This window comes from Pelodiscus sinensis, chromosome 13 (assembly GCF_052426305.1).
Source record: "Pelodiscus sinensis isolate ZL-2025 chromosome 13, ASM5242630v1, whole genome shotgun sequence".
NCBI lineage: Eukaryota > Metazoa > Chordata > Testudines > Trionychidae > Pelodiscus > Pelodiscus sinensis.
In genome coordinates this window covers 17459517-17474527 of record NC_143064.1, presented here as the reverse complement: position 1 = coordinate 17474527, position 15011 = coordinate 17459517, and the positions used below count along the sequence as shown (strand labels likewise).

The 15011-nt window shown below is 41.7% G+C and overlaps 1 protein-coding gene across 4 annotated transcripts in view; it reads right to left on the bottom strand.

Moving 5' to 3' along the window:
• Positions 1-626: 626 nt before the first annotated feature.
• STAG2 (STAG2 cohesin complex component) overlaps positions 627-15011 on the bottom strand; it is a 223825-nt gene continuing 209440 nt past the window's right edge. For all 4 annotated transcript variants that reach the window (XM_075940974.2, XM_075940976.2, XM_006115390.5 and 1 more), the window contains exons 32-34: positions 14840-14966; positions 7472-7549; positions 627-2753 (exon numbers count right to left, since the gene is read on the bottom strand). In XM_075940974.2, the coding sequence (XP_075797089.1) occupies positions 2730-2753; positions 7472-7549; positions 14840-14966 (229 nt within the window). In that variant the 3' untranslated portion in view covers positions 627-2729. The remainder of the gene's footprint in view (positions 2754-7471; positions 7550-14839; positions 14967-15011) is intronic.

Sequence of the window (15011 nt, the reverse complement as noted above, 5' to 3'; positions counted from 1 at the left end):
ATGACAAAGGTATACAAAATAATGAATGGTACAAAGTAAAGAGTGTGCTGATATTTACCTCATTCTATGTATAATACAACAAGTTGACAGTGAAAATATTTTCTTCAAAATGTACAAATATCAAAAGTATCATTTAGATCAAATGTTTACCAAGATGTACAAAATAAGCTTGAACTGTTTACCTTACTGTACCAGGAGTCAGGATGTTGTGTGCAACCAATGGAGAGTGCTGAGCACCGAGATACTGATTACAACAAAAAGAATCATCACCTTTAATGACATATCAACTTATGTACCTATTACTACTCAATGTGATCATTCACCCACTTCTAGCATCTGAATTAAAATAGTTATAAATGTCAGACAAGGTCAATTAGTAGAGGAAAGGACTCCAACATACCTTTAAGAACAGAAATACTAGAGAGCAGGTACTGTCACACTTTTTTAAACCAATTGGTCATTGATTTCCTGGCATACAAGGGTATTGTACAAATCTTAAAATTTTATTTTCAGGTTCTAGCCTCTTTAAAAGCTTACTTTGTATTTACACTGCTAAAGATTTGTATTACAAGTTTATCCCAAATTAAATAATATTTAAAACAATCATGATTGCATAACTTTTCTACTTTAAATTATTAACCCAATTAGTGCTTTATTCACATTTTAAAAACTTGTACATTTTATTACAAATATAAAACAGTGCAGTTTTCCATACATTATCTCAACTCTGAGACAAACACTTAAAAGACATGGAAAAAGATTTAATTTCTATAAACATAATAACATTTGCATCACTCACATCCTTATTTTCAATGTCCTTCCCTATCCCCTGATTTAAAAAGATCAAACATACAACATACTGTAGGTTTATTTTTATTCAAAAAGTTACTGTCTCAAGACATAAATACAAATCAGAAAACAGTACAATTAGGACAATAGAATGTGGAGGACAACAGGTTAAGGTAAATATATAAAACATTTTAGCTGGTTGAAAACATAAAGCTGTAAGAACTGCTTTCACAAAGAAACACTCGTTCAAGAGTAAGAAAAAATCAATTAAAGTTTAAAATCATATATACAGTCCTCTCAGCAGTTCTATTAAATGCAGTGGTGTGAAAAACAATATAGGCAGTACTTTTAGACATGAGAATATTTATTTATGTAAAATGAGTTAGGCAGATCTGGTTTTGAGAATACTGTTATCCCATGACTTAGTAAAATAATTACAATTTATCATGATCCTTTAGATAATCTATGGTTTTTGGCTACCACAGCCCAATGTTTAATTTCTGAATCTAAAAACAGGAAGCCTTTTTGTGTTCACCCATTTGGGGAAATTCTTGTATTGCAAGCGTATTAAGGCATGGAATGATTAAAATAATATACCTCAAGAACTGAGAGACAACTGACAAAAAATATACATATGTAATATAAGTTAATATTTCCTTTAAAATGATGTCTAGCTGCCTAAGCCTTGCAAAATAAGTTGATGTCAAAATGGCATAGATCCACTTTCTGTTTTAAACTGATTTAATTTATTTGTGAAAGGACAAAAATGGAGTTTAAAGCTTAGCTTTCAAAGAATATTATGGGGTGATTTATGAATTCTATTATCCAATTTAATTTACATACAGAAGAAATGTACTGTAACCTGTTAGAAGTATCTTTAACCTGAAGACTGCTTGCAAAGACAGATAGATAAAACAATATAAAATACAAATTTAAAAATCATTTTTAAAGCATGAATTCTCATGCTTTTCTATTTTTAAACATTGTTAAACTTTCAATATATTTCTGAAACCTCATAATTTTAAGTTGGAATTTAAAAGTAAGAAAAAACTAAACAAACTGCGCAATTATAAAATCAGCACCAATTTATATATATATATAATTTTATTTAAAATTTAGATCCCTATTCCCACACTCTAATAAGCTGTATAATTTTTTGTTTAGAATTTTTCTGCAAACATACTACAATAAGCTTCTTTTATTTGGAGACAAAATACAGTGGCACTACTGGAAGGAATTTCACAACATTACATTTTTCTTAAAGGACAAGCAAACTTTCAGGGTTGATAATGGGGCAAGCATGATTGAGTTATGTTATTTTCTGGCAGTTCTGAGAAGGCAAGGATGAAGCTTTTTGATTCAAAAAATATTTTAGATGAAAAAAAATTATAAAATTCTGCATTTAAGTTTACTTTTCTCCATGATTATCTCAATTAAAATCAAAGCTTCTCTTTATGCAATTTAAGCATTTAATTTTAAATGCCCAAACTCTTCTGCTTTTACAATTCTAGAAAATCAATTCACCTGTCACTTCAGTTCATGGATCTAAACAAATCCAGAAGAGTGCATGATTATTTAGTACACCTAATAAATGTATAAAAAGAGGTGCTCAAAACTGTACCAAGCACGTCTTAGAATGTTAGATTAAAACAAAGGTGGAATACTACTTATGATTCTGAAATAATAATCTGATAACACATAAAATATTGGTTTTTCAACAAAAACTGTAGCTTATCCTTAAACTGTTTACTTGTCCTTTACATTTCATTTTTCAGGCAAACAAAACTGCCCCTTCAATGCACTTGATCTTGAAAGCATGTCATTCTCCTTAGAGAAAAATCTGTTCAGAATTTCACTGTATCTACCACAATTTTGTATTTAAAAACTTCCTCTTCCACATAGAAAATGACTTCATCATGGATTTATTTGCTGATCCAGTATTAAAACATTGACACCCCAAGAACCTAACACAAAGAGAAAAATCATGTATATTAACAATTCACTTGCTATCTGATCTATATTTTTCTACAAATTCTAGCTTAAACATTAAAAAAACCCAGAGTGCACTACTTAGTTTACATCACATCAAAACACAAAAAAATGCTTCCAAGTTTTCTATAGTTTCCTAACTCCAAAATGAAGAAGAAATTATTGAATCTATAGTATTGAAAACAAAACATCTTGTATTTATTTGTTAGAGGGTCCTCAAAAAATTAAAAATACGTCTGCCATAAAAAAAACATGACAGTTCCTCATATTTCTATTCATTTAGATAATAAACAACAATTAATCTGGAATTCTTTGAAGATGACAATTTCTCATATCCAAAACAAAAGTTGAGCATCCTGTTATGCAATCTCCAGAATAGTTAAAAGGCAGCCATGGATTGAGTGGCCTACATACATGTATGTACTGATGTAGATTGTGTCAACAAAGATTTCTTGCCTCTCAGTTGCTCTCCAGGGTTAGGTCTACACAGCAACATTATTTTGAAATTAAAAAAAAAGAGTGTTTCTACAGAGCAAGCCATTATTTCAAAATAATGGTGAGCTGGAGGACTTCTTATTCTGATTCCTGTAACCCTCATTTCACAAGGACTAATGGGGTGTTCTTTCACAAAGAGTGTTCTTCCTTTTGACTTCTTGCTGGGTAGGCAAGGCCAAATTAAGCTATTTCTACTTCAGTTACGCAACTGACGTAGCTGAAGTTGCATAGCTTAATTCAACTTTTGCCCTGCTGTGTAGATGTGCCCCAGGATATAGAGACTAAATAGTGGGTATTGATAAAGGCAACTTACTTAGAAAAATACAACTAGTAAGGAATTCAATAAAACCAAAACCTCATTTAAAGAGAGACCACATGATTAAGAGAAAGAAAGCTGGATCTTGGTGAAGATTCTGGAAGACTTCTAGGATGAATCTCACACCATGGAGAGGAAGCTGCTTCCTGAACCCATCAAAAGCAGGTTTCAGGACTAACTGCCCTCCCCCAAAAATATCTAGATGCACTAGTTTTCCTCCTTTGCTTTTTGTAAGATTTTGATAATCAAAATATAGTGCAGATATATAAATGAAACTTCATTCCCTGTAATAGCAAGAATTTATCTAATACCGATGTTCACACTCTCCCTGGTATCAAAACACCACTTAATGTTGACCTTGGCCCTAATAATTAACTCAACACGCAACTGAACTAAACTACAAGAGGCAAACAAATACACTGTGATGAGATACCAGTAATCCTGTGTGCCAATGACAACATGCGCACCTCAAAACAAGTGAGATCACAAGGAACTTACCATAACTTCTTAATGAACTAAATTGTGAATTCACATGATAATTTGTAGAGGCACACAGACAATCCTAACTGTTTTAACTGGGGCACAAACTCCAAGAGTGAGGTATCTGTACAAGCAGTTCCATGAAGAAACCTGTACTAACCCTATCCAGGAGGTGTGTGTGTTTACAAAATTAGACAGCATAATTGATTTAGTCCTTTTAAATACTGAATGGTATAATTCCTGAATGATGTTTTATAGAGATTATAAGCACTGCCTTTCAAATAAATAGCAGTTCAAGACAGATTTTTTTTAAATCTTTAAATGTAAGCAGATTAACTCATTTAGTACTGCACATTCACTTCACTCAGTTGCTCTGGAGACATGCACTTGCAGTACTGTAATTTATCATCTGCTGCCACCATGTGGTCATGCTAATAAACTGCAAGTACAGGTGTATGTTTAAATTTAAGCTCTAATTTAGGATAAGGTAGGGGGCTATGTACCCTGGTGCTACACTTGCAACGCTCTCCCCCCTGCAAGGGATAGGCAACCCTGGCTCCTGGGAAGGCTTGTCTCTGGCCACGCCAGCCCGGGTCCCTCTCCTTCCCTCCACACTTGCCCCCTGCCACTGCATCAGCCCAGGTCCCTTCTCTCCCCCCAATGCTGCTGTGTCTTCCCTGAATCCTGTCTCTCCCACCCCTCCCAACCTTAACCCCCCTACCCATCCTGACTGAGGCCACATGAGCAACAGCCCTCTTTCCCGTGGCTTCTGGGGAAGATGAGAGTCTGTGTGGCTCGCCCTCCCCCCCCCCCGCCTCCTCCTGGGTATGGGAAGGCCACGCAGCTCACAATTCCCACTCCTCCTTCTAGAGCATGTGGAGGGGAGAGAGAGATAAGGGGAAGGTCATGTGGCTTGCAGCTGCTGTCCTGGGAGACGCTGGGCCTAGGGTTGCCAGGTATCCGGTAATAAACTGGACAGTCTGATATTTTTGCCTCCTGTCTGGTAAAAAAAAATACTCAGAAAATGCAGGACACCTAAAATGTCCAGTACTTTCTGATTTTTCCCTGGCCAGGAGGCGAAAATCCTGGGCTGTCCAGCTCAATATAGAGGCAGACTGGCAACCCTAGTGCTTACTGGGGAGCTGTTCAGCCTGGCGCAGGGAGGCAAGATGGTGGGTGGTCACTGACAGCCTGTTAGGGCCAAAAAGCCTCACCAGCAGCTTTTAAAGGGGCCACTTTTTTTTTCTCCTCAACAAACTTTTTCCTGGTGGTTTTTTTTTATTGTTGTTGGGTATTTTTTGTGAAACCATCTGGCAACCCTAGCTGGGCCCAAGTCATACCAACCCTCCTTTCCCATAGCTGGGAAGAGGAGGGAAGGGCTGGGGCTCAAGGCAGCCCCAGGCCTCAGTGTGGATCCTGGGAAGGGCCAGGCTGGGGTTTGGTGGGGCTTTCCCTGTGGGATGCAGTGTGACAGGATGACATCACACTGTCATCCTGCAAAAAACCTTTTTAAAATATATATAGGGAAATCCCAGGTAAAAGTATTTGCTCTGGTGTGTTTTAGTGAAAGTGTGGTACAGAAGAGGCAGGCAGCAGGAAAGAAACAGAAGCAGGCCTATAGTAAACATGAAGGCTTTGACTTGAGTTTTGAAGTTAGAACTATCAGATTGGATCCTGGATTCAGAGGAACAAAACTGGCTACCAGGCTGAGTATCATCAACATGTCAATAAGATGAAAAAGATGTTTAAAACAATTCCACTATCTACCATTAATAAAAATCAAGATTATGGGGGAGGCCTTATGTTTTACATTTGACATAAAGCTTAGTAGGCGGTTGGTGTTGCTATCAGAGGAGAGCACAAAAATCCCATTAAAAGTCCATACTTTGGAAAGACTTCCTGCTATCAGAAAATGCCTGCTAAAATGGAGTACGTATGTAAGCCAGATAAATGGACGCACAGACGGATCTGTGTGTATTAAATCTTCAGTGGAATTTATATTATGTATCCTTCTACTAAATAAATCCCACCCCTTTATAATTTTGACTACGTGTATATCAAATCGTTTTTCCTAATTTTGCTTTATTTCTCATGCCCCCACGAAGGTTTCCTATACCCAAAGAACATCTTCTCATACTGCTTTTTCCTACCAGAGTCTGGCTAGTTGGGTTGCTACAGCTTGTTATTCTCTCTGTAATTTTGTAATACTAAGAGAATGCTGAAAATGGCTAAAAATGACAGCTGGTTCTGAGAAGGAAGGAAAAAGGATGTTTTCAGCTGTTTGCTTTCAGAATTTCTTTAGCCATTTTTTCTGCCTTCCACCAGACAACAAAAGGACTTCAAAGGAAAACTGCCATTTCCCCTTCCCAGCCTAGGCTCTGTGATCAGCAGCATTAGTAAAGTAAAACCACAATACTTTTAACTGGCTCTGACTGATTAAAGGAGCTAGATTAAAGGTTTCTGGTCCAGCTTGTTGATCTATGATGATAAGTTTATATGGAAGCTGGGAACAGAAGAGACATGGGTGGGGAAAGAGAAAAATAGCTATTGAAGTGGATATCACAGGGTTTATGAAAAATAAAATGTCTATGCCCAATAGAAGCAACTAGAGATGTAAAATTCTATTTAAAAAGTTAAATATTTAAACGTTAAGTGTAACGGCTTAACCAGGATCATGGGAGGTAGGGGTGGGGTGTTCTAGCTTGGGGTTAACTTTTTACATCCTTATAGATAACTGGGGAAACATATTTAAACATTTCTCCCCTATTTAAATTTTGTAATCCATGTAACACAAAGGATGCAAGGAATACATATTTTGATTGGTGAGGAGACCCCAGCCAGCCACTGCTGACAACTGGCTGTGAAGTCACCCTAATGGCTCAATCAGCAAGAACAAGGATCTTTGTCTTGGAGTCCAGTCATATAGTATATAATGCATACTATTAACTGCTCCCACGGAAATGTCTTTTCACATTAGCAGTACTGTCCTCTTCTCATTTTGGTTTTTATATAACTACAGGGAATTACATTTAGAACACAGAAAATCAGAAAACCCTTACTATCAACAGAATGTGGTATTTCTGTCATCCCTACTTAGAAATTCAAGAATACTGTTTACATTAATTACTTGTCATGTGATTGGAAAAAAGCCACTACTGATGTCATATGGACTACCTTGTATTACACAATAAAATTCAAAAAATTTAAAAAATAAAATTACATCAGAAAATAGCTTCATCAACTATATACCAGTTGTCAAAATAATTACAAGGCAATATTTAATATCTGATTAAATTTCCAGTGCCTTGAGAATTCCTTTCCAACTACACACCCAGGTTTATTATATATTTACTCCTACAATTAAATTTCTTTTCAGTTTTCCCCTCCTTTGACTATACCTACTGATTCATCCATGATTGAAGCAGGGTCAAAGAAATCTGGTTTTAGCTCCGTTCTCTCTCTCCTGTTCTTTGATGGTGGCTAAAAAAAGCAAGCAAGCAAACAGATGTCAAATATGTTAACAATAGGTTAAATTAAAGGTACAAAAAAGAATAATTTATTTTGAGCACAAATTATACTTATACTTCAAAAGGGTAAAAATGATTTTTAGATAAAAACTTACCTGTGTAACTGTCTTTTGTTTTTGGTATGACAGTTTGAACAAGTAGTATATTAAGTGACAAATATTTTACAATATATGCAAAACTCAACAAAATAAACTTCAAGAAATAAAAGGTTACTTTGAAATTCTTTGAGATGCATGTTCCCTATGGTTATTTCTGCAGGCTACACATGCACTGTGTGTGCCCAAGAACAAAAAGTCTTCAACATCCGCATCTACTTGTTCAAGCCTACACTTCCTCATGCTCCCAACCAAGGGCAGAACGAGTCCCATGAACGAACCACATCCCCAGTTCTGGATTATCATAAATCACAAGATGACCTGAGGGGGAAGTAGGGCGGGCTATGATGTACCACACATCTATGACAACTCCAGTTATTATAAAGTAAGTAACTTTCCTTTTCGTCTTCAAATCCTGCTCCCTATGGATAGTCACCCTGTATCAAAGGCGAGGTCTCCAACTGAACCTTGAACCATAATTCAATGTCTGCTGAAGGTGTGTATGAAACCACAAGTAGCTGCTTTGTATATCTCTGAGGGAGATATTCCCTGTAAGAAGGCTTACAGTGCTGGCTCACTGCTCGTAAACTAGGTTGAGATGGGACTTGAATAAGATTATAGTAAAGGATACACTACAGAAATCTATAGAAAATCCACAGAGCCTTGGAAAAGAATTAACCATCCCTTTCAGTCTTTCAGAAACAGTAGTGAACAGCCCTGAAGACTTCTGAAAAGGTGCAAATTCTGTGCAAGTAGAAGACTAGAACCCTGCACACATACAGAGAAGGGAGGCTTGTCTTTTGCAAACTACGGTGAGATGTAAACTACCAGAAGATGAAAAATCTGATTAAAGAGAAATTCATAAAGCTCTAGATCAGTGTTCTCCAACCTTTTTACACCCAAGATCACTTTTTAAATCTCAGAATAGGCAAAGATCTACCGCCCCGCCCCTTCCTTGAAGCCCCGCCCTCTCTATTCTTCTCCTGTCCATCACTTGCTATCTCCAGCCCTTACTTACACACACTGATAAAAATTTTATTTTTAAATTATGAGATATATAAAATTAAAATCACGTGTTTATAGTTATGAAATAAATGGTCTATTTTTTATTCATGCTATTTAAATCTAAAATGAAGCATTTATAATTATACATTTTGTGGGGACAGAGTTCTGAGGCTGGGGGAAGGGAAGAGGGAACAGGATGCTGGGAGGGCAGAGGACAGGGTTCTGCAGCTGTGGACAGGGTGCCAGTGGGGACAGAGTTCAGGGAGTGGGGACAAGAATGGGGACAGAGCTCGGGGAGCGGGGACAGAGCTCGGGGAATGGGGACAGAGTTCTGTGGCTGGGACCAGGGGAGTGGGGACAGTATTCTGTAGTTGAGGACAGGGGAGTGGGGACAGTATTCTGTAGTTGAGGACAGGGGAGTGGGGACAGCATTCTGTAGCTGGGGAGTGGGGACAGGGGAGTGAGGTGCCAGTGGGGGCAGAGAGTCCCCTGCATCTCCCTTCTCCCAGGATTCTCCCCTCCGCCCCAGGGAAGCCCCGCGCGCGCTTGTCCCGGCGCCAACCCCCCCGCACTGGAAAGCCTGGCGCACACACCTGCCCCGGGGCCAACCCCCCAGCGCACCTCCCACGGGGCTGACTCACCCCTCCTGTGCAGTGCAGGGAGCTGATGCTCCCTCCTGCAGTACACCCGGCTGGCAGAGCAGCTAGCGCACTTCTGGAATCGCCAGAAGTGGCGCTAAGCTGCGGGACTTCTGAAGCCGACACTACCTCCGTTTTCTCTTGAGGTGAGTAGTGGGACTTCTGGGGGGTTGGAGGGAAATGGGGGCGGGGCAGACAGGACGCCTCGCAAGTGACTGGTCAAGGCCTCGCGATCGACCAGTAGCTCGCGATCAACCTGTTGGTGACCACGGCTCTAGATATATGAACTTTGGATTTAGCTGCAAGGAAATCCTACCCTTGTGAAAAGCTGTGTAAGGTGAGACTGCCACAGAGACTCCAAGCTCCGCAACCCTCCCCAACCCTTCTAACAGAGATAACTTAAAAAGTCTCCTTCTTGATAGCAAAGAAAAGTGCAAGAGACAACAGGAGAACAAGAGTTCAAACAGTGGTCCCATAAGAGCAGAAAAGACAAGGTTCAAATATACAAGCAGTCCTACAGGGGAGGGAAAACGTTAAGAATGTACCATATGGAGCCAACAAGACAAGATGCAAAGAGAATCCATTATGAAGAGAATTCCTAATACCATGGGGTATGTCTATACTACCACCCTGGTTCAAACTAGGGTGGTTAATGTAGGCAACCGGAGTTGCAAATGAGGCCCGGGATTTGAATTTCCCGGGCTTCATTTGCATATTGCCAGGCGCCGCCATTTTGGACTCCGTGCCCACGGCTACACGCGGCATGAACTAGGTAATTCGGATTAGGCTTCCTATTCCGAACTACCGGTACACCTCGTTCCACGAGGAGTAACGGTAGTTCGGAATAGGAAGCCTAATCCGAACTACCTAGTTCATACTGCGTGTAGCCGTGGGCACGGAGTCCGAACTAGCGGACATTTAAAAATGGCGGCGCCCAGCAATATGCAAATGAAGCCCGGGAAATTCAAATCCCGGGCCTCATTTGCAACTCCGGTTGCCTACATTAACCACCCTAGTTCGAACTAGGGTGGTAGTGTAGACATACCCTTAGGAAGTAAGTGGTGCTGCTGGCACCAAAGGGATAATCATTTTTTTTAGTGGCACAGATTTTCCCCTCTCTGTTTTCGCTGTCCATCTAAAAACATGAGAGATACAGAGAAGATGAACTAGGGTGGTTCATTGTACCCCTGTTCTGGGACAGTAGATTCAGGAATAATTAATTGTAGGTGGATGAACAGATGGGAAGACAACTGTAGGATGGTGGTGAAGCAAAAATGCCTTGGCCACCAGCAAGTTATCAGGATTACTGCTGCCTAGTCATGCTCAATATTCCTGAGCTTGGGAGGTAGCAGGGGGGTGGGAGTGTTATCAGTGGAGCTGACCACTGGCACCAAGAATATGGCCAATTTGGACTTAAGTCTTAAGTAGTCTAGGAGTGATGTGCTGGGCACTTCTTGCTTTGTTATACTACAAAGAAGATGCCAAGATAGGACCCCCCCCCCACTCCGGCTCCACTTCCTCTTCAACCCTACTACTGAAAGGGTGGGGTGGAGTTCTGATTCATGATCTGTGTTCAAATGCCTGATCTGTGTTCAAATTGAGAGTGCTTTGTTCCAGGTGGACCTTCAGGGGCTGATTGGATTAGAGGCAATGCTTTGAGACGGGCCTAGCCTCAGCCTTATAAAAAGGCAGCCAGCGTGAATGCAGCGAGCAGGGCAGCAGCCAACAGGGGAGTTTGCCTGGGAAACATCCAAGAGGAGCTCAGATAAGTGTGGCTTTTGGGGGCTATGTTGTGAACTGGTGGGGTGAGTATCAAAGTGTTTGTCTGTGATCATTTGTTTGACTGTGTGTTTGACGGCTTGAAAAGAGCAGCAGTTTGAAAAGAGCGGCAGTTGGAAAGTTTGAAAAGTGTAAACTGCTGACTGAATTAGAGACAAAGCTTTCAGCCAGGCCTAGCCTCAGCCTTATAAAAAGGCAATCAGAGCGAACGCAGTGAGCAGTGAACAAGGGAGTTTGCTTGGGAGTTAGCTTTGGGGGAAGCCCCATAGTATTTGGTGGTCTTTTCCTTGATTTTTTTTTCTCTTCCACCCTTCAAGGGGGCATTTAAAAATATCTGAGGAATCTCTCTGAAGGCAGGCAGGTATGGATAGTGATAGGTCTGCTGCTGCTACCTGCACAGCAAGTGCCATGTTTGTCTTCCTCCCAGAAGACAGAAGGGAATTCACATGCACTAAGTACAAGCTGGTCGCCATTTTGGAAGAAAAAATTACAGGACTTGAGGCCCAAGTATCAACTCTATGTTCCATCAGAGAAGATGAAGACTTCCTCAATAGAAAGCATCATTTAATCCTGCAGGCACAGCAGGCTAAAAAGCCAGTGAAGGCAGTATAGGACAAGGAAGAAAATTAGGAGCATGTAACCTTTAGGACAGGCATGTCAAATTCAAAGCCTACTGAGGGCCGCAAAAATGAAAACTGATAGCTTTCAGGGCCACCAACGAAATTGTACTTATACTGAGATTCAGGCACCTCCACCAAGGAAATGTCTAGGGTGTTTGCCACTCTCTTATGTAAGCCCTTGAAGGACTTGAAATCATTGCCTGCAGCAGTTGGAGAAGATTGAATTGTCTCATCCGGAGAGGAGGCTGAAATGTGGGATGGAAGTAATGTATCCTCTTCCTGTGAATCGCAGACCTCTTCAATGTCTCCATGCATAACCTATGACCCTGTGGGGGAGGAGGGTCTGTGTTCCTGTGTAGGACGCACTGTAAAAAGCACCATATGGGGAGGCTGAACTTGCACCTTAATTGCGCCAAATGAGTCCCACCCTTGCCAGAGCTGGAGTCTAGTAGCAGGACTACCCTGCAACAGCAAACCCAGGAAGCCTGGCAGTCTTGCTGTTGCCTAATGGCACAGCTGGAGCCCAACAACTGGGCTGCCACCCAGCAATGCAACTACCCAGCAGACCTGGGAGGCAGCAGAGCCACAAGCAGGGGAGGGATGCCAAGTGGGAGGGCTAGGAGCCTGGGAACAGGGTGGCGCAACCAGGAACCCAGCAGTCCTGCTACTGCCCAGCAGAGCTGCACAGGGGGGCCTAGAGACAATAGAGCTGCCATCCAGGTGCACAACTACCTAGCAGGACTGCAAGATAGTGGGGCTGCCCCGGGGGCTGGAAGCTCAATGCATGGAGGGGCCAGCAGCAGGGGGGAAGCAGGCCAGGACGCTAGGAGCCAGGTCATGTCTGAGGAGGGCTAGTTTGGGGGGAGGGAGGGAAGAAGGGGGAGAATGACTTCCCTTGGTCTGGCAAAATTTCTCATCTGGGACTTGTCAGATCCCAAAGGTGCAAGACCAGGGAGGTCCAACCTGTAGCTTGTTTTAATTCAAGAAGTCATATCTGGACACCAACTTCTGGTAATTTGTAATACTAAACTGTCCAATGAGAAAAATCTTTCTTCTGGAGAGGTCCAGCTGCTTTGCATCTTTGTCCACAAGACTGGATCTGGCTGGTGTAACCAGCTTTTCCCAGTGACAACCTGGACCACCAAGGAGTTTGAATTAAGCTGAGAAAAATATTATGCTGCTTTGGGGGAAACAACATATTGTTCCTCAGCCCTCTTCAGGGTTGGATCACATATGGCAGGTGTATGCCAAATCACTCTGAAGAGAGTGACAGCCTGGAGAAAGTCTAGGAAGTCCTGGGTCAGATCTTGAACCACCTCTAGCAGAACCGGTCAGGAATTTTTGATTCTCCTAAAAGATTTTGGTATCACTTACAAGCGTCCATTAGTGATGGACATACTGCCTCAGTGGGAGAGGACAAAGAGAGCTCTGCTGGTGGATCTCCTGCAGTATAGACTAGTTGAGAAACCAATAAGAATTCATGAGGTTAATCAACTATTCAATTAACTGATATTTAACATCCCTAATGGGGAGCGGGGATACTGCCCTGAGGTGCCAGATGGATTGATATGCAGAGGAAGGGCTCAAGCAGGGTCTCATAGAGATTTCTATATGGCAGCAGTTTTCAAACTTCAGGTCACAACCCAGTTCTAGGTTGCTGAATGTAAGGCATGGGTTGCCCTGCTCAGCTGTTTAAAGGACCCTGGCAGCTGGTTTAAGCTGGATCACAACCCACACTTGAAAACCAGTAGTGCTAGTCCCCTGCCTGTTCTGATACTGCGCTGTCCCCTGGAAGCAGCCAGCAGTAGGTTTGGCTCATAGGCAGTGGAGTCTTGGAGCTCTGCATTTTGCACCTGCCCTGAGCTCAGTTTCATACTCCAACTGGTAACTTACTGGCCAGTAGGAGCTGGAAGAAGGGTGGTGACTACAGGCAACAGCCACACAGAGCCACTTGCATGCCTCAGCCTAGGAACTATATCTGCTGTTGGTTGCTGCCAGGGTGCAGCACGGTCCATGGTCCCAGGGAAGCAGAAAGCCTGCCTCTAGCATCCCCATTGTGCCAATGATTGGGAGCTACTAGAGGTGAAAGTCCACGTTCCATGCCCCTGTACCAGCTGAGTCCTACCTCAACACAGAGTGCCCTTCAGTACCACAATCCCCTCATTTCTGGCCCCTGCCCAGAGCCTGCATTCTCAGTCTAGAGCCCTTACTCCCTCCCAGCAACTCAACCCTTCAACACCAGAGCCCCTTCCCACACTCTGAATCCCTTATTCCCGGCCTCACCCCTGCACTTCTGTCCCAGCTCTGAGCGCCCTCTCAGATCCCAAACTCCTTATCTCCAGCTCTGGGTCACCAGAAAAAAAAGCTTGAAAACCACTACTATGAAGTGCCTCCAGAGCCTGAACTCATGAGATTGTCTGGTATGTGGAAAGAAAGCACAGAAGATGCCACATTTTGGAACAATGTGTGCTTCTCCAAGGTAATACTGCTAGTCTTGTGCAGGGCATTCATTGGGATAATCCAGGGGACATTCCACTCCATATTTGAAGGCTGGAACTTTGGATATAATGGGGTCCTGAAACAGTGAGGGAACTATTGGGGAGAAGGAGGAAGGGGACCCACCTTATGCCCAACTCAATATCCAAAAGTTTAATCGCTATTTATATTTACAGATAATATCAAGCAGAATCCTAAAGGGGAAAAACAGACACTAGAAAATTCTGTTTCAGGGAAAAGGAATGGTAGAAAAGGAACTAGAGAGTTCATCATTCTATTCCACCCTCAGTTGAGAGCATGAGGAGGTGTGGGACAGACCAAGAGACACCACTATTAAAGAGCGCCGAGTCCTGGCCACTGGGAATGAATGTGCAACCCATACACCCAAGGGATACTATTCTAAATTCCTTTATGTTGCAGTTACAAAGAAACTTTGCTGCCAATATCTTCATGTTTACAAAAAAAAAAAAAAAAAAAAAAAATCCAAACCTGCCAAATCTTCTAAAACCATCCTCAGGGTGATTAAAAAAATTCACAAGAGAATCATTACTGCCTTTAATTAAGAGTGAAACAGAAATAGGCTTAAATTAAAAAAATGAAATTTTCTTACCAAATCGATGTCCATGGTGTCAAAATCCATGCCTTCATTTAGGTCTTCGATTCGCCCTTCTGATGACATCATCACATCTTCAACAATCGGCTCCTCATCATCTTCCATCAGGCTTGTACCACGTCGACTAAAGAAATTAGAAGAAAAAAATTATTTAGCACCAGATCCAAGC